Source organism: Octopus bimaculoides, chromosome 9 (genome assembly GCF_046866305.1).
Source record: "Octopus bimaculoides isolate indiv1 chromosome 9, ASM4686630v1, whole genome shotgun sequence".
In the NCBI taxonomy this organism is placed as follows: domain Eukaryota; kingdom Metazoa; phylum Mollusca; class Cephalopoda; order Octopoda; family Octopodidae; genus Octopus; species Octopus bimaculoides.
The window spans coordinates 32,099,634-32,119,574 of NC_142936.1; the positions used below are offsets into that span (position 1 = coordinate 32,099,634).

The 19,941-nt window shown below is 35.4% G+C and overlaps 1 protein-coding gene across 3 annotated transcripts in view; it reads right to left on the reverse strand.

Annotated features, from left to right (window-relative positions):
- LOC106875589 (uncharacterized) overlaps positions 1-19,941 on the reverse strand; it is a 305,124-nt gene that overhangs the window by 189,000 nt on the left and 96,183 nt on the right. For all 3 annotated transcript variants that reach the window (XM_089357338.1, XM_089357340.1, XM_089357339.1), the window contains one exon: positions 632-714. In XM_089357338.1, coding sequence (XP_089213464.1) covers positions 632-714 — 83 coding nt within the window. The remainder of the gene's footprint in view (positions 1-631; positions 715-19,941) is intronic.

Consider the following 19,941-nt stretch of genomic DNA (forward strand, 5'->3'; position numbering starts at 1 on the left):
GTTAATAACATAGATGTTAAGATATTATCAATGCATAGAACAGGTATGACAGATTACATAAGTGACACACATAGTAATAAACAGACAGAGCCTCAACAGAAAATATGAATGGAACAATAACACTCCACTACCACACTATGCAGCATGATGACTAAAGAGAGAATGGGAGAAAAAAAAGACATGGATACAAACAGTATAATACATAAACCAATATAGCTCAATGGTGGAGGTGTGGTTACTTCAGTGTCAGTCATCCAATATGTTGTCAAAAATAACATTATGGTGTAGTAGATGTCTTTTGGTAATTCTGTTGAGGTATGTATATATGATTTTTTTAGAGACTGTACACTAAAATAGGTTTTTGTTCTCTCTCCAGACTAAATAGTATTATAAGGTAGGTGTTGTCTTGAACATCAACAACACCTTTTAACAGTCAATCATATGGGTTACTATAATCAGCATTAGTATGTGAGAGAAAAGTTTGTGTTAGTTTAGAAGAACTGGGTTTAATGCAATTTTCTGAAAAAAATATTTTGTTTGTAATTACCCTTGGAATTAAATAGTTACTCCAATAATGAATTTATTTTATCAATAATTTAACTTATTAAGTCAACAAGTTTGTTTCTCTTACCTGGTTACCCCATTTCCAATGTGGACCTCGTTTTACACGAACTCCAGGTTTCAAGTTGTCAAGAAATTCCTTCGAACAGCCCACTGCATAAAAAAAGAAAAAGACTTTCTGTAAAAAGTTATCTTATCTATGAAGTGATGTACAAATATAGTAAAAATATTATAGCAGTGTACACAAAAATAGCAGTAGCACAATTCAAAGCAGGCTCCAACTGAGCCTACTTTCTAACCTGAATTGTGGCCAAATCTACAGGCATACTAATTAGCCAATGAGGAATCCTCTTTGCTGTTGTTACTTGCTAAGAATAGCAGCCAAATTCCCTCAAGCCAAAGCTTACAATCTTGGAAATAACACATACGAGGGGGTACCCAAAAGTAACCAGAAATGTTCTCTGTGGGACAAACTCAATGATCTGGGAACAAAATTTGCTTAGGGTGTGCAAGCTCGGCTTCAAATATTTTTACAAACAAAGCTGATTTTTCTCAATCTTAATATAAAAAAAAGCAGAGGTATAAATAATAATATGGAAAAGTAATGCTTCAAATCACTCCAAAAAATTTTCTATACTTGTTTTCATGTACATGCATTACAGCACAGTGTGTCAGATGATGTTGCATCAGTGTGGTTCGGAGTTAGTTCTTCAAATATCAAAATGCAACAGACACAAGCTTGCAACATAATGACGTAGCACTTTTGGAAGACTGGGGATTTTGTAAACAAAGTTCAATGCATCAGTGACCATGGCAACCATAGATCCAACTTCTTTGAGGATAAGGTCCAGAGAGTGGTTTCCACGGTGTAAAAAATATGTACCAGGAAACATGCATTTTAATCTCTTTTGTATGCCTGAAATATTTCCACTCATGGTATATGTGCCATCAAAGGCAAAAGCAGCATAATTTTGACAATTTTGTACGTGTATTTTGTTTAAAGGAGGCCTGTTAACTGAGGTCACTGGTTTACTGACCTTTTTTGGAAGATAATATTAGGTGGTTCTAGACACAGTTATTTTGCCAATGAGCTTGAAAAGTCTTCCACTTGTAAGACCTGGTTTTTTTACAGCTTCATGCTTAATCTGTGACTGAGAACGTTGAGAAATAGCCTGCAACTGACCCTTGTCAACTCTCTTACATATCTTCATAGAAGCTGTAACAATTTTTTTCTCAGTTTGGTGATATCTTCCATTTATTTTAGATATTTCTAACATTGATTTACCTTTTGCAAGTTTAAAAGTAATAACAAATTTCTCCAAAGCAGTTAAGTCACATTTACCACCCATAATTACATGATTATCAAACCATTTGTTAATAATTTGGAACACTGAAAGTCGTGGAAATCATGTAAATGGTCATGGTTTGTTTACAATTGCACAAAACCTCATGTTTTTTTACACATCACATATATGTAACTGTTACTATCATCGTGGAAATTTCGTTGAATTCCAACATGTAGTTTTTAAACAAATGTTACATTGTTAATTATTTGAAAGACAGTGCATACACACACACACATGTATATATATATATATATATATATATATATATATATATATATATATATAGGAAGAATTCACAAAAAAAAACAACACACAAAGACAGGTTGTGGAGAAAACAAATAGTTGTATTAGTATAATGCTCGGGAATTGAAAAAGTCTTTAACATTTCGAGCCTACGCTCTTCCACAGAAAGAAACAAGTAGAGAAAAAAAAATGTGTGCATACATACATATATACATACATACATACATACATACAATGGGCTTCATTTCCATCAACTAAATCCACTGTCAAGGCTTTGGTCAGCCTGAGGCTATAGTAGAAGACACTTGCCCAAGTTGCCACACAGAGGGATTGAATCCAGAACCGTGTAGTTGGGAGGTTCCAGTCGTAGTACTGCAGCTATGGTGGGGTACCACTTTAATTTATTTTCTTTTGGTTTTGTTGTCACTTTATGGCTGGAAGTTGATCTATGGTTGAGTTGGTAGCAGCTGATCTCCCCTGGCTGACTGGTCCAGTATTATTGTTAGTTTAGTGAATGTTTTCTTGTTTAATGTTTCAGTAGAAGTCCCTTTTATATTTCCAATTACTTTAGGCAGGCAGTTGAACAGCTGAGGACTTCTTAATATCAGACTGGTACAATAAAGTGATTTTGCTCGTGATTTCATAGGTAGTATATCTGGTGATATATCACACACTGTGTTGGAGCGAGAGAGAAGGACATTTGTTGCCAGGTCTTCTTGGATGAAGATCATTATTTCTCCATGTTTCCATATTCTGTTGTCAGTTCTGAGTAGTACAAAACCTGACAGATATACTTCTGCATCCGATATACCTGGAGTCAGGTGCATTTCACTTAGTGCTTCACATATTTTCTTTTCTTACTGTACAAGGTCTTTCTCGCTGTGCAAGGTCTGTACATTTGACGTTATTATTGAATTGTGTTTGTGGGTTAATGACAACAATGGCATGGTTGTGCACTAGGGTAATTAACAGTGCTTGGTGTTGTGTGAGAGCTAGAAGTTTTTTTAATAATTTCTTTTGCCAGATTCAACATGGCTAAATAAAAATTTTCTTGTTTTGGGAGGGGTTGTTGAGGTATGGTTGCACTGTTGAATATGGTTATAGTTATTTGGTTTGCAGCTGTGATTTTACTATTGTACCTAGTAGATATCTGGGTGACTTCTGGGTTTCGGTGAAAGTCTGGACCAACACTGCCTCTGTAAGGGATGTTTCTACTGTGTATTTGGTGGTAGTTTAGCATCATGCTTTTACTATTGCATTGAGTCCCTGGAAGATGAGTGATGGGATAATCACACTTCAGACATAATCTTTCATTTTAGGGGTAGCAACAGATTTTAGGATTCCGGGTTACATGTGTGGCAGTTATTAAGTGTGATTTAGCATTTAGTAGTAGTGGTAGTGTTGTAAGACGTGTGGTTTGGTGTTGGCTGGTATTGCTTGTACAAATTGGTAATTTTCTCCCAGGTAAATGGGTGAAGCTACAGTCACTGTGTATGCATAGTCTCTCACATTGAGAATAGTGGCATATTTGGGGGTTTTGTGTGTTCATAATTTTACTTTATTTACAGATGGCAGATTTATCATGGAGCTGTCAGGTATACATTCAGACTGAAGTGAACAATGGGTGTGAGGGAGAAAGGAGTGGTTCTTTAGTATTTGGTGTAGTAGTAGTGGTAATGGTAGTAGCAGCCGAATAGAATGATAATGGTAATGATGGATCTCTTGTGTTGTTCTGAGAAAAACTTTGAGTGGCCTGACTGTGGATAAGAGCTAGAGACTGTTGTTTAATGGAACATCAATTGTTCTCATATTGAGGAGTGGCTTCCAGTGTTGATATATATTTATAATGGAATGGAAGGTTTATGATACCTGTGGAGTATCTCCTTTTCCCATTATAATTTTTTTTTGTAGCTTCAAGGATCTGGAACATGAAGAAGTTCACAAGCAGAGTATGGTTCAATAACTGTTTATTTACGGAGTTCTCGTTCATGTGGTTCACTTTTAGAGACCATCTTTATGGCAGTGTGTAGTTAGTTATAGCTCTGTACACGTGAGGTTCATTACCTTTGGAGATAAGCATGTGGAGTTAGAGCAGGACAAGGGTCCGCTGTGACTGCGGCTTTGCAGTGTTTCTCAGTGTAAGCATGAGAAGGAAAGAGAGGGAGAACATCTTATTCTCCTACTTAAATACTGGTTGCCGGCGAGAGCCTCGTCGTCTCACACATGGCAAATGGTTGCAGGCAAGATTTCGTTCTTGTCTCAGACATGGTAATAGCTACTGGTGAGACCTTGGGTTCTTGTGCCTCACTACAAGGGCTTCCCCCTGAGAATGCTAGTGTGAAATTAGAATGACTGGAGCAGGCACAAGTAAAGAGCAAAGATGGTAACCGATTGCAAACAGCAAGATGTGGTACAAAATGTGTTAAGTCAAGAGAAAATAATTACAAGTAATATAAAAAAGGGCATGCACAAAATTTTTGACAAAGTTCAATGGCAAAGCATTGGAATTGTTTAGCACATGAGCAAACAATTGCCTGTCATAGGGAAAAGGGTTGTTAGATGTAAATAGTTCTGGTGAGTTTTTTGGGCCAATGCACAGTGCGGCCTGTCTTGGTGACATAAAGTTTGTTTGTGTTAGTTTGTGGCGACGAAGGTGGGGGTGTAGGTGATGGTGTGGTCAAAGGTGCATGAGCAAGTGGATGTGTAGGTGGTTGTAAAGGATCAAAAGTGGGCGTGGCTGGGGTGTCATCGAAGGGTGTGGACACCTCAAAATGTGCCCTTTTTAGTCTGTCGACTGACACAGTCTCTGCCCGACTATTGATGCTGAGACTAAAAGTTTTGGGTGTGCACGATAGCACACGAAATGAACCTTTATAAAGAGAAACGAGCAGTCCTCTGACAGAATCATCCCGAACAAAACATGAGTCCATTTGTCAATGTCTGGTGGGATGTGAGAGGGAATAGACGGGTCACTCGGATGCTTGGGTGGAAGACTCGAGAAATACGAGTGAAGTCTGGTGATATACGATGTTGGATCAGGATGCAATGAATTGTCTGGTGCCAACATTGTACCAGGGGGTGCCAGGGTGGTACCATAAAGGAGTTCAGCAGAGGAGAAACCTAAGCCTGTTTAACAGCAGTGCGACCACCAAGAAGACCGATAGGCAGGAATTCTGTCCAAGACTGCAGATCAGGAGTGGCATGTAGAGCGGCCTTCAGTTGCCTGTGAAAACGTTCAACTATCCCGTTGTACAAATGTGATGAACACCTAGGATTTGTGATAATTCACGAAATAAAGAAGCTTCGATCTGGCGTCCACAATCAGTGATTATTTTAGCTGGGACACCAAAGCAAGCAATCTAGTTAGAAACGAAAGCTCGAGCAACTGACTCAGCGGAAATGTCCATTATTGAAATGGCTTCAGGCCAATGAGAGAAACGATCAATGTATGTCAATATGTAAGAGAAACTGCGACTGACAGGCCATGGTCCAACCAGATCAATGTGGATATGGTGAAAGCGAGTCTCTGTCGGAGAAAACTGTCCAAGAGGAGTGCGAATGTGCTTGTGGATTTTATAACGCTGGCATTTCACACAAGAGCGTGCTCAAGTGGTGATCATGCAGTGCATATTAGGTCAGAAAAACTGAGCCGTAATAAGCTTCACCAAGGCAGCGATGCCAGGATGTGACAGTGAATGCAAGGTATCAAAAATGGAACGCTGGTGGTTCTCAGGTACAAACGGTCTGGAAGAACCAGTAGCTGTGTTACAAAGGATTGCGCCTTCAGCAGACGGAATTGGAAGATAGGAAAACTTGCAACAGGACAACTTGGTGGAAGTTAGATCTAATGTGTCCAGAGCTGGGTGATCCTGCGCAATGGCAGTTAAATCGATTGCAGCAGGAGATGAAAGAAAACACATAAGGAGACGAGAGAGTGCATCAGCAGGAACGTTCTCTGTTCTAGGTATATGCTGAATGTCACTCGTGAACTGGGAAATGTAGTCCAAGTGACGAAAAGCACGAGGCGAGTGTTTGTCCGATTTAGATGACAGACAAACATAAGAGGCTTGTGATCAGTATAAATCACAAAATCCTGGCCCTCGAGTTGATGTTGAAAATGACGAACCGACAGGTAGATCGCTAAGAGTTCATGATCAAACGTAATGTAACGACGTTCAGTTGACTTTAATCGACGAGAAAAAAATGCCAAAGGTTGATTTTGATTGTCGACGATATGTTGCAAAACAGCACCAACCGCAGAATCCGATGCATCAACTGTTAAAGGGAGATGAGCGTAAGGAACCGGATGTACACGCAAAGGAACAGAAGCTATTTCCTTCTTGATTGACGCAAAAGAAGATAATGCCTCAGCAGATAGAGTGATAGGAGAATTTTTTTTGTATTTGTTTTCAGTAGTTGAGTCAAGGGAAGTAACTTGTCTGCACATGTATGTATGAACCTCCTGTAAAAGTTGACAATTCCCAAGAAGTTATGCACTTGGCGTAAAGAAGTGGAATGTGAGATGCGTTGAATTGTATCAACTTAGGAGGAGAGAGGTCGGATACCATTACAGTCGATATAATGACCTAGGAATTCCAGGGAGGTCTGTCAGAAAACACACTTATTGGGGTTGATTCGCACACTATAGGTGTGAAGATGCCGAAAAAGTTGAGATAAGTGTTGGGGGTGATTTTCACGCGTGTCGCTAGCTATGAGCAAATCATTGACGTAAGCGAACACAAAGTCAAGTCCATGGACAACTTTGTCAATAAACCTCTGGAATGTGCTCATTGCATTCCGCAAACCGAAGCTCATAAACAGGAACTCAAAACTTCCAAAGGGGGTGATAACGGCAGTTTTGGGAATATCGTCAACGTTCATTGGAATTTGATGATTAGCTTGGATGAGGTCAACCTTGGAAAAAATAGTATAACCATGCAAGTTTGAAGAAAAATTTGGATAGCGATCGGGAACAGTGACTACATTCAAATGTCTGTAATCCCCCACCGGGCAAAAATCTGAATCCCATTTCTGTGCCAAATGTAGAGGAGATGCCCAAGGGCTGGTGGAAGGGCGATTGAGCATTTTTGAGCCGATCTGGAGCGAGTCGCCATGGATGTGAAAAGACGAGTAGTCCAGAAGTAGTGATAGAATGGCGAGTCGAGTGTGTGACGTTGACTGATTTGAAAGTTGGATCTACCAGATCTGGGAAAGAAGTCAAAAGAGAGTGGAACTGGTCACCCACCGTGGCAACAAAAAAATGACGGGCTGAAAACTGCATTAGTAGTAAACCGAGTAGGCATAAACAAAGACGTAGAATCGTCCATGAGTGTCTGTCGCCTGACATCTACTCTACTAATAAGTGAAAGTGGTTTAAGAAGTCCGTACCCAGAATGGGGTATGGTAGATCTGTTGTAACAAAAGCCCACCTAAAATCCCTTCGAAGGTTGAGATCTAGGTGTAATGAGACATGACTGTAAGTTTTTATCTGGGATAGATTCACCGTGTGCAGGTTAATGGCAGATTGCTTCAGCTTGTCTGAAGTAAGACGCAAAGGCCAAATAGAACAGTTGGATCCGGTGTCAACCACGAACGATTCGTTAGATATACGAACCTTAACAAAGAATGCACGATGAGATAAAAATTTGCAGGAAGAATTTGACATGCCCAAATCTTCTGTAACTAGTTTCCCAACAGCTTGAACGAACAGGGATGGATGCATCGACGGGCTTTGTCCTTAAATGTAGCATGGTACCAGTAGAGATTGGAAACCATTGGAGTAGAACTAGACAACCGTGACTTAGAATAACTTTTGCCGCAAGGACGATGAGAGCTGGCGTGTTCTCGCTTCAATGTGTCCATGTAACGTGCTAATGCATCGACTCTCTCCAAAATGTTGTCATGTGACGAGGGAGAAGACTTGGTGGTAGTAGAGGAAGCTACTATGGAGTCCAAACAGGTATGGTGAGGTGCGGGCTGCACAGTAAACTCTATCAACTTGTCCGCCATGGTGGCTATCTGATGTTGTTCTTGTCTCGTACATGGCTACTGGTGATATCTCGTTCAAAATGGCGTTGGCTTCTTGTGCCTCGCTACATACATATATATGTGTGTGTGTGTAAATATATATTAACTTAAAAGCTGCCCGATAGGGTGGGTTTTAAGCTATCTCCTATAAAACATTGGAAGCTCTCCTGTTTTCTGATTGCTCTAGTGATTCTGAATCCCTTCCTCTTCTCATCATGTTGGTTACATTGGAAGCTCTCCTAGATTCAGCTTGTTCAGATGTTTCTAATGTCCTTTCTCTCCTCTTGGTAAGAATATTTGATGCTCTCCTGGATGCAGCTTGTTCAGGAGTTTGAGATTCTCTAAGTATTTGCATATTCTTAGCATTTGAAGCTCTCCTGGCTGCCGTTTGATCTGGGTTTTCATTTGTACGGGACTTTCTTTTCCTTGTCGCATTATTGGCTCTTTTAATTGCAATCTGGTCCTCTGTTGGTGGAGATTTATTTTTATGTGGCATACTGCTGCCGTATGCGATAGGCAACAATAAATTACAGAAGAACTGAAAATTGATCACTGCATTTAAATATTGCGTTAATATCTAAGCCTACCTTTTAAAAGTTCAACGATAATTCTTCTCTCACCGCTTAATTTAAAGACAATTTGATGTACGTAGGTCCTTACTTTTCGTACAAATAATTATTTCTATTTCATGGGTAATTTTCGCTGGATTTTACAATTTATTTTAATTATTCCCAAATTTATTTCCTAGTTATAAAAATGGTTATATTAATATGCTAATACCTATGTAGTTACGTGCATACATACCTGTGGTGTGTATCACACTTAGTTGAAAGGAAGAGGTAAAAAGAGAAAAATGAAACTTGTTAAGCAGAAGTATAGTTGAAGTAAGAGGTAAAGCAGCAAAGAATAAGAAGTAAGAGGGAGTGAGAGAGAGAGAGAAAGAAAGAGAGGACATTGATAGTGTTGAGAGGTAAGAGAGATATACTGCGTTAAACGCAGGAGAAAGGTTAGAGGCAACGAGACATAGAGGAGGGAGGGGGAAGAGAGAAAGAGATTTAGAGAGATAGATTGAGTGAACGAAAGGAGTGGATAGAGAATGATAGTGAAATAGAATGAAGCTATTCTCAGAGAAAACGCTGGAAGACTTTTCATTTTCGATGATATATGATAAAGCCATTGTGATAGTTATTCTATGCTGGTTGAAAGGTATTTGTATAAAGCTTCATTGAAAAATATCAATTTTCCTGAAAGTTATGAGGTGGAAAATGCCAAGTTCTGTGAATTGTCCAAAACTCCTCTCCCTAACTCAGCAGGAAAATTTTTCCAACAAATCTTAACATACACTCAATCAACAGGATCTAAGCGATTATTTATGGAATTTATGAAGCAACAAAGTTGGTGGGGTATGCATCTGTAGTTATGCCCCTAATTATTCGATAGTTATTAAATGAAGTCACTATTTACAGATGCTTACCTTTTTAATGTTTTCCATGAAGTCTTCACAGGTACAGCTACTAAAAATTGTTATCGTACAAAAACATTTGTCACTAAAAATCATGTAAAAAAAATCACTGAAAACAATCACAGTGATGAAAACTTAGAAATCAAAAATTTCAGGATTGCAGGTCCTGATTTGGCCTGGAATATTTTTTATTTACTCATGGAGTTGACCTGATTCGAAAATGGTATGATATGTTTGGCTATGCTATCTAGGAATAAAGTTGAAAACACTGACATTCGCATTTATTACATTAGATATTTGAATATGCAAGAGTTAAGGAATGGAGTAGATAAGATCTGGAAGCATATGTAGCCCAGATGTTATCTACTCCGTTCCTCAACTCCTGTATTTTTATTCACATATCCAGCAACCTTGGTTGCCTCCTGTGAAATATATATATATATATATAATAATAATAATAATAATATTAGGGACAAAATCCAAAATTACAGGTAAAAACTCAATTAAAATCAATTTATAAAAGATTAAAATTAAATTGAGCTTTATAGATGAAATATATATAAAATATATAGTTTTAGGGAAAATAACCAAGTTTCAAGAACTCATCGATGAAAATCCACTATCACATATAGAAAAATTAACAATTAAAAGCACAGTAAATGAGTATAATATAAAGCAAAGTAAATATCATAACATAAATATAATAAAATGATTACACGTGTTTCATAACTAATTTTCAAGTAGAAAGGAAATTTAAATCGATTAAAATCAATTGAAATTATCGAAAATAAATTCTATTCAAAAATATAGCTAATCGTCAGATCGTAAGTAGAACAATAATTAGATACATATATCTCAACCAAGAATAAGTAGCAAATGAATTAATATGAAATACTTATTTTATAAAGATAGAAAAATTATTAAAAATATCAAAATATCAAAATAATAACCATTCAATAATCCTCCCTTCATCCATTATAATAACATGTATATTATATACAAAAAACAGCTTACATAAATTATCATTGTTTTAAATTATCTTTGTTTTAAATACAATTTGAACGAAGTTTAAGTTTAAAATAATAATGAAGATAAAATTAGTACATATTTAACTGGTGTAATAGTTAAAGCTATACTATTTAAAGCTAAAAACGTTTATTTAATTATCATTAAAAATCAATTGAATAATAGAAAAATACAAGAATATTTATTTCTACAAACGTAAGAATAAAAATATGAATGAAAAAATTATGAATGGAAAAATTATGAATGAAAAAATTAGGAGAGAAAAGAATTATTAAGAATAAAAGATTAAACTTTATATATATATACAAAGTTTTAATAAAAAAAACCTTTAACGATATTATAAACAGGCGTAGGAGTGGCTGTGTGGTAAGTAGCTTGCTTACCAACCACATGGTCCCGGGTTCAGTCCCACTGCGTGGCATCTTGGGCAAGTGTCTTCTACTATAGCCTCGGGCCGACCAAAGCCTTGTGAGTGGATTTGGTAGACGGAAACTGAAAGAAGCCCGTCGTATGTATGTATATATATATGTATGTGTTTGTGTGTCTGTCTTTGTCCCCCCAACATCGCTTGACAACCGATGCTGGTGTGTTTATGTCCCCGTAACTTAGCGGTTCGGCAAAAGAGACCGATAGAATAAGTACTAGGCTTCTAAAGAATAAGTCCTGGGGTCGATTTGCTCGACTAAAGGTGGTGCACCAGCATGACCGCAGCCACTTGGCTGAAACATATAAATAAAAAATAAATAAAATAAAGACTAATTATTAATCAAATATTATCAATCAAAAATAATCGAAAATATATCAACACTATTCAAATCGAAGTTCTAATATTATGTTGAAATGAAACTATTACTTCTAAATAATTTAGCGTTAAATAAGTTATCTATTAAAAATAATCTATAAAGAACCAAATGAATAATATAAAAAACAAGAATACATATTATTTTCAAATAGTAGAAAATCTTTAGCAAAGTAAAAAACAGTACTTATCCATATTTTTCCGTAATTCAAACTGAAAACTAAGACGTTATCTAATAGCTATAGCGTTTTAAGGAAGAGGTCGCGCGAAAATACTACGTTAAAATAGAGAATAGAATACGAAAACATGAATGAAATAATAATACTTAAAAAAATGAATGAAAAATTTAAAATTTATATAACTAACAACATAAAAATAACAAAAAACTATAGCTATCTTATAAAACATATTAATAAATTTTAAATTCTAATATATAATAAATTAATAATAAGACTAAGAGTCGTAAATTAAATAATATAATATTATGAAATAAGCTAAAATCCTACTATTGATTTAGTCTTATAAAAACGTAGTGTCAATGTAATATAAAACCTTAAACTTCCTAAAATATTAACCTACCAATAAAAATAAAACTACTATATATATATACATAAATATATATCTACACATACACACATGTACCTACCTAAACATACATATAAATACAAGTACACTCATACACACATATAAATAAATAAAGAATATTATATATAAATACACACTCCCACTCACCCTCCCATACTCTCAAATATACATATTATATAGATACACATATACATACATATACACATATATATAAAAATATAAAATATAAAATATATACACTCATATGTATACTCTAGTTTATACACACAAAAAATATACATATGTATACTCAAATGCACATACATATATATACACAATATACACACACACAAACAAACTTATATACATACATAAATATATATATATATAAAAGAATACATAAATATACACTAATACTCACTTAGAAACACATATAAACACATAAAATATACACACATATATACACAGAAAAACATGTATATACATATATATATATATATATATACATAAATATATATACATACACTTATATATATATATATATATATACTTACTAATTAATATAGACAAATTACACACACTCACATATATACTTATACCCATATATATACATATATATACACATTTACATAAGTACATACATAAATATACATATACATACATATACACAAAAATATTCTTAAATATATATATATAAATATATACACAAATAAAAATTCACACAAATAAATAAATAAGGAATATTATAAAACAAAACTACACTCACACACTCACTCACACACACAATATATATAAATATGCATCTATACTCACAAATACATATATTTATACATACATGTAAATGCAAATATACACTCAACATACACAAACATATATAAACACAAACACATATATATATATATACTTAAATCTATATAAATACATGCGTAAACATATATACATACACCTAAAAATATACATACATACTAACGCATATAGACTAAAACACGCACACTCATATATATACATATACTCATGCATATACACATACCCATATAAAAAATAAATAAAAAATCACTACCTAAAGTTTTTATATAAATAAAGTAGTTTATGTCTACATTTTATTTTTCGTTCATCAAAAGAATTAAGTAAATTATTATCCTTATGAAAGTATTATTATCTCTTTAAATTCATTATTACATAAATTACAAAAGTTATTACCTATATGATATGATTTAGCTTTACAAACTATCTCCCATTTTAAAATATAGTTAATATTTTTAGATTTAAGTTCCCAAATATATTTACTGAGGCCAGTAGAATTAATCAAATTTTTATTCTTAAATGAGTGCATATGTTGAGCTACTCTTAATTTAATTTTATTAGAAGTCGATCCTATATAAATCTTATTTAAATTATAACCATTATGTTTATTTTCATTCAATAATTTCACTATACATTTATACACTACATCTTTCAAATTACATTTATTATTAAAATTGCATTTAGTTTTATCTAAACATGTACAATTAATTATATCCTGGTCAACATTATTATTAAAATTAATATTACAATAACTATTAAATTTAAATTTATAATACTTATTTAACTTAAATTTATTAAAAGAAGAGATAATATTAGCAACATTATTAGTAGTAGAATAACCTACACCAAAATTATTTTTAGAAAAAATATGCTATTTTTTATTATCTCTAAGGAATAAATCAATAACTTTTAAAATTTCATTAATAATGTTAGTTTTAACTTGAACGCCGTATGGAATAATTAGCCAGAGTTTGTTCTTATTATATATATATATATATATATATATATATATATATATATATATAGTTATCGCCAAGCCAACATGGCAGTCCCAAAATTAGGACAAAAGCTGCCGTGAATTAGCTCCAAGAAGCCATCGCCTCTAGCTAGCTATGTGACACACGAAACCTGTGTCCTTTACAACCTTCGAACAGGGGAGGTCAGCAGCGTCCCCCTGCTGGTTTGGCATCTGCAGACTAGACTAGTTTCAGGGTGTTGCCCCTTGTCAATGCAGAGTAGCCAAGCCTTAGCCAGGCGGCGCTGCCGACTATCTGCTCGAAGGTTATTTATCTAATTTCAGTGGAATCTATCCACTGGTTTTCAGAAATAGAGTTATTAATATTTCTAAGTCTCTCTAAAGGAGACTACGGCAGCGGTACTGGAAATTAATAGTTATCGCCAAGCCAACATGGCAGTCCCAAAATTAGGACAAAAGCTGCCGTGAATTAGCTCCAAGAAGCCATCGCCTCTAGCTAGCTATGTGACACACGAAACCTGTGTCCTTTACAACCTTCGAACAGGGGAGGTCAGCAGCGTCCCCCTGCTGGTTTGGCATCTGCAGACTAGACTAGTTTCAGGGTGTTGCCCCTTGTCAATGCAGAGTAGCCAAGCCTTAGCCAGGCGGCGCTGCCGACTATCTGCTCGAAGGTTATTTATCTAATTTCAGTGGAATCTATCCACTGGTTTTCAGAAATAGAGTTATTAATATTTCTAAGTCTCTCTAAAGGAGACTACGGCAGCGGTACTGGAAATTAATAGTTATCGCCAAGCCAACATGGCAGTCCCAAAATTAGGACAAAAGCTGCCGTGAATTAGCTCCAAGAAGCCATCGCCTCTAGCTAGCTATGTGACACACGAAACCTGTGTCCTTTACAACCTTCGAACAGGGGAGGTCAGCAGCGTCCCCCTGCTGGTTTGGCATCTGCAGACTAGACTAGTTTCAGGGTGTTGCCCCTTGTCAATGCAGAGTAGCCAAGCCTTAGCCAGGCGGCGCTGCCGACTATCTGCTCGAAGGTTATTTATCTAATTTCAGTGGAATCTATCCACTGGTTTTCAGAAATAGAGTTATTAATATTTCTAAGTCTCTCTAAAGGAGACTACGGCAGCGGTACTGGAAATTAATAGTTATCGCCAAGCCAACATGACAGTCCCAAAATTAGGACAAAAGCTGCCGTGAATTAGCTTCAAGAAGCCATCGCCTCTAGCTAGCTATGTGACACACGAAACCTGTGTCCTTTACAACCTTCGAACAGGGGAGGTCAGCAGCGTCCCCCTGCTGGTTTGGCATCTGCAGACTAGACTAGTTTCAGGGTGTTGCCCCTTGTCAATGCAGAGTAGCCAAGCCTTAGCCAGGCGGCGCTGCCGACTATCTGCTCGAAGGTTACTTATCTAATTTCAGTGGAATCTATCCACTGGTTTTCAGAAATATATATATATATATATATATATATATATATATATATATATATATATATATATATATATATATATATATATATATATATATACATATATATATATATATATAATAAAATAAGATAACACACACACACACACACACATATATATATAAGACTTTCCGTATTCCCGAGCGTCATACTAATATATACTTTTGTTATTTACACCACCTGTCCTCGTCTGTTGTTATTATTTGTGTATTCTCCCATATATATATATATATATATATATATATATATATATATATATATATATATATATATATATATATATATATAATAAGAACAAACTCTGGCTAATTATTCCATACGGCGTTCAAGTTAAAACTAACATTATTAATGAAGTTTTAAAAGTTATTGATTTATTCCTTAGAGATAATAAAAAATATCAGTATATTTTTTCTAAAAATAATTTTGGTGTAGGTTATTCTACTACTAATAATGCTGCTAATATTATCTCTTCTTTTAATAAATTTAAGTTAAATAAGTATTATAAATTTAAATTTAATAATTATTGTAATATTAATTTTAATAATAATAATAAATTTCTAACCATTTCTCATGCTTTAGAGATAGGAAGAAAATGACTAGCACTAGTCTTAGCAAATACATCTGGGGTCTTAACGAAAGTAATAAACAGTATTCATTAGAATGGTCTATAATAGCTAAATCAATGCCATATGAGAGAGGAAGAAAGTATTGTTCGCTCTGTACGGTGGAACTATACCACATACTCTTCTCTAAGGATAAATTGATTAATAAAGTAAAGAATAATGCTCTGAAATGTACGCATATCATAAGAAGTACATTTCGTTGGTATAAATGATCTTAAGATGTGATGAAGTACAACATGATGTCTCATGTATGTTTCTGTATGTGCAATTATGCATATATGGATGAGTGCATATAAGTGTGTGTGTGTATATATGAAAGATATGTATATATATATATATATATATATATATATATATATATATATATGTGTGTGTGTGTAAGTGTGTGTGTGTATATATATATATATGTATGTATATGTATATGTATGTATATGTACATGTATATATATGTGTATGTATATGTATTTGTGTGTATGTGTGTATGTGTATGTGTATATATATATATATATATATATGTATGTATGTATGTATGTATGTGTGTATACATATATGTATGTATATATGTGTGTGTATGTATATATGAATAAGTATACGGGTAAAGTGTATGTATGCATATGTATACGGGTAAAGGAACGGGTAATATAGTATAGTAAAGAGAAATAAACAAAATAATTAATTAATCTAGTGGAAATCCACAGGAGAGCAATAAAAATAGAAAATTAAGGAGTTATCTTCCCTATAATAACAAAGATGAAATCTAACGAGATTCTAAGGATTTAATGATAGTTATGTATGTGTTTTTTCGTGTTTTGTTCGAATGGTAACCACCCCCTGAAGAAGTGCCAAATGTCTAAATCCAATGGACCAGTCACTGGATAAGTTTGGCACAGAAATGTTAACATAGAGTGGTGAATAAATCGATATATCGAATTTGAAGTCTCTGTCTCTTTTGAATATGAAAATTTAAAAGTTAAAAACCTTATAATATAAATATAAACTGTGAGAACGACCCTTAAGGAATCTAGTTAATGATCCCCTAAAGTAAGTTCTTATGCTATATTGGTAACGGTTGCTACATCCTCTGGAAAATTATAATATATATATATATATATATATATATATATATATATATATATATATATATATATATATATATGTATATATATATATATATATATATATATATATATATATATATATATATATATGTATGTATGTATGTATGTATGTATGTATATATATATATGTGTGTGTTATCTTATTTTATTATATATATATATACACACACACACACACACACACACACACATATATATATATATATATATATATATATATATATATATATATATATATATATATATATATATATATATATATATATATATACAGGGGGTGATGGGTAAATTGTCACCATTTTATGTTTTTAATTTTGCGCTTGCACAATATTTGTTTCTGATTTTGTTGACTACACAGTATAGTAGGGTCAGTTGGGTACTGCCTGTAAGAAAAACAGCACCATCACACACTTCACTCTACCAGAGATTTGGAAATGGCATGCTGTACTGTTTGGCATTCACACTTGAGGCTCCAATACCAACATTTCAGAATGTTTGGGTGTCAACATGAGGACAGTGCAGAGGATTCGGAAAAAGTTGGATGAGTCTAATGGTGATTATGAAGGTACAGCAGCTCGGAAAACTCACTCTGATCGTTCTGATAAGAAAAGAACTCCTGAATTTCTTGGTGATATCCAGGCCATGATTGACAATGATCCTTCCAAGTCAATCAGGTCCATTTCCAGGGATATGGAAGTGTCTGAGTTTCTTACAGGCAGGTAGTGCATGAAGACATCCTCATACAAGATAAGAAAGGGCCAATTTTTATCCCAAGCCATCAAGGACAAGAGGAAAGACCGTGCTATGAAACTTTTGAACAAACTCAAGCAAACCCTCCAATTGAACTTGCTTTGGTTTTTCTCAGATGAGAAAACTTTCTGCCAGGTTCAGATTCTGGACACACAGAAGAATCGTTGGCTTACCATGTCCCCAAAACATGTACTGAAAGTGATAAAAATCAAACATTCAGACAACATCATGGTGTTTGGAGTGATCACTAGTGATGGCGACGTTATACCTCCATTCGTCTTCCCACATAGCCTCAGACTTAACACGGAGGCCTACATCAAAGAGCTGGAGGAGGTAGTGCTGCCCTGAGTCAAGAGGATGGCTGCTGGAACACCCTCTGTCTGGAAACAGGACTCTGCACCATGCCACACGGGCAGGAGAACCCAGTCATAGCTGTCAGACAATTTTTACGACCACATCACCCCTAACATCCGGTCAGCTAACTCTCCAGACTGCAACCTCCTTGATTATTGTGTGGAGCACAGTTGAGTGAGAGACCAACAAAACTCCTTCAAGGATTATGACAGCATCCACCAGTTTAAACAAGGAGACCGCCCAGAAGAGTTGCAGGAGATTCCGAAGTCATCTGGAGACTGTGGTTGAAGCCAATGGCGATTTTATTGAATAAATTTACTCTTTAGTATTTCAAGATACTTTTTATGCATTTTTGGTAAACATATCTGTTAAAACGAGATGTCAGTGTTATTTTAATTTCGCATAATTTAGATGACAATTTATTCCTATCACCCCACTATAGTTTTCAAGAACCTAGTGAAAGGTGTAAGCAAGAGGATCTCGAATCTATTCTCGAGCCAAGATATCTTTGACACCGCTGTCCCTACTCCAATGAGACACTGGCATCGAGTAGGTTTAAGGACTGCATCTCCTACATGCCTGGCCCTAGCACACAGAAAAAGAAGTGCCACAGAAGTCTTGTTTGGTTTGCTGCTCCACCCTTCTCGCTCAACATCAAGACTTCTGTGGGAAAGATTTTCCTTAGATTGATAGACAAACATTTCACACACACATATAGATACGGGCATTTATTTAAGAGGCACAACCTAAGAGTCTCCTTTAGTTGTGCACCTAACATAAAAAAAAACATTTTAACAAGTACCCACAATGCAAGGGAGGAGGCAGGTTGGTCCTTCAAGGTATATAATAACTGCCTAGTTGGTCCTGCGAAATGGCAGTCAAGTCGATTGTAGCAGGAGATGAAAGAGAACAGACAGGAAGACGAGAAAGAGCGTCAGCAGGAATGTTTTCTTTCCCAGGTATATGACGATTGTCACTGGTAAATTGAGAAATAAAATCCAAGTGACAGATAGCATGAGGCGAGAGGCGAGAATCTGTCCATCTTAGACGATAGGACTTATGATCAGTATAGATCACAAAATCTCGACCTTCGAGCTGATGCTGGAAATGATGAACCAACAGATAGATTGCTAAGAGCTCACGATCAAAGGTGCTGTATCGCCGCTCAGCTGGTTGTAATTGGCGAGAAAAGAAAGTCAGAGGTTGAGTTCAGTCATCCACTGTGTACTGCTACACAGCGCCAATTGCAGTGTCCGATGATAAAATACCAGTTCGTAGTCAAAGTACACAGTGGTTGAGGTGCTGTAACATTTCGGCTTCAGAAGGTCAGAAGCTGAAAGACTGACAAACTGTGACGGTGAGAAACTAGCTATTTATAACATACTGTCGGCTCAAACTGGGGTTCAGAAAAGACTGTCTCACGTGACCTTATCTGAAGGCTGTGATTGGTTGGGCTGCATCTTGGCGTGTAATAGAACAAGAGACAAACTGCGCCAATACCGACCAATCAGAGTAATGGACACAACAGGGTCCAAAAGTGCGGCCGAAGGCTAGCTGTTATCCACTACGTCCGTATCAATGTATATATAACAGAGAGAGAGAGAGAAGTATCCCTTAAGGAGTACGCTACAGATAACCCCCCCACCAGTCATTTTGTGGAAGACAAAATAGACGATAAAGGATGACACATCTGTAGCGAAAAGGAGAAAGAGTGGTTGGTCATAAAGCTGGCAATGGGTCACCATTTTGTAAACGTCCTTGCGTGATAGTTAGACACAGAAATACGAATGCATTTTCACAGACTCACAAAGGCGCTC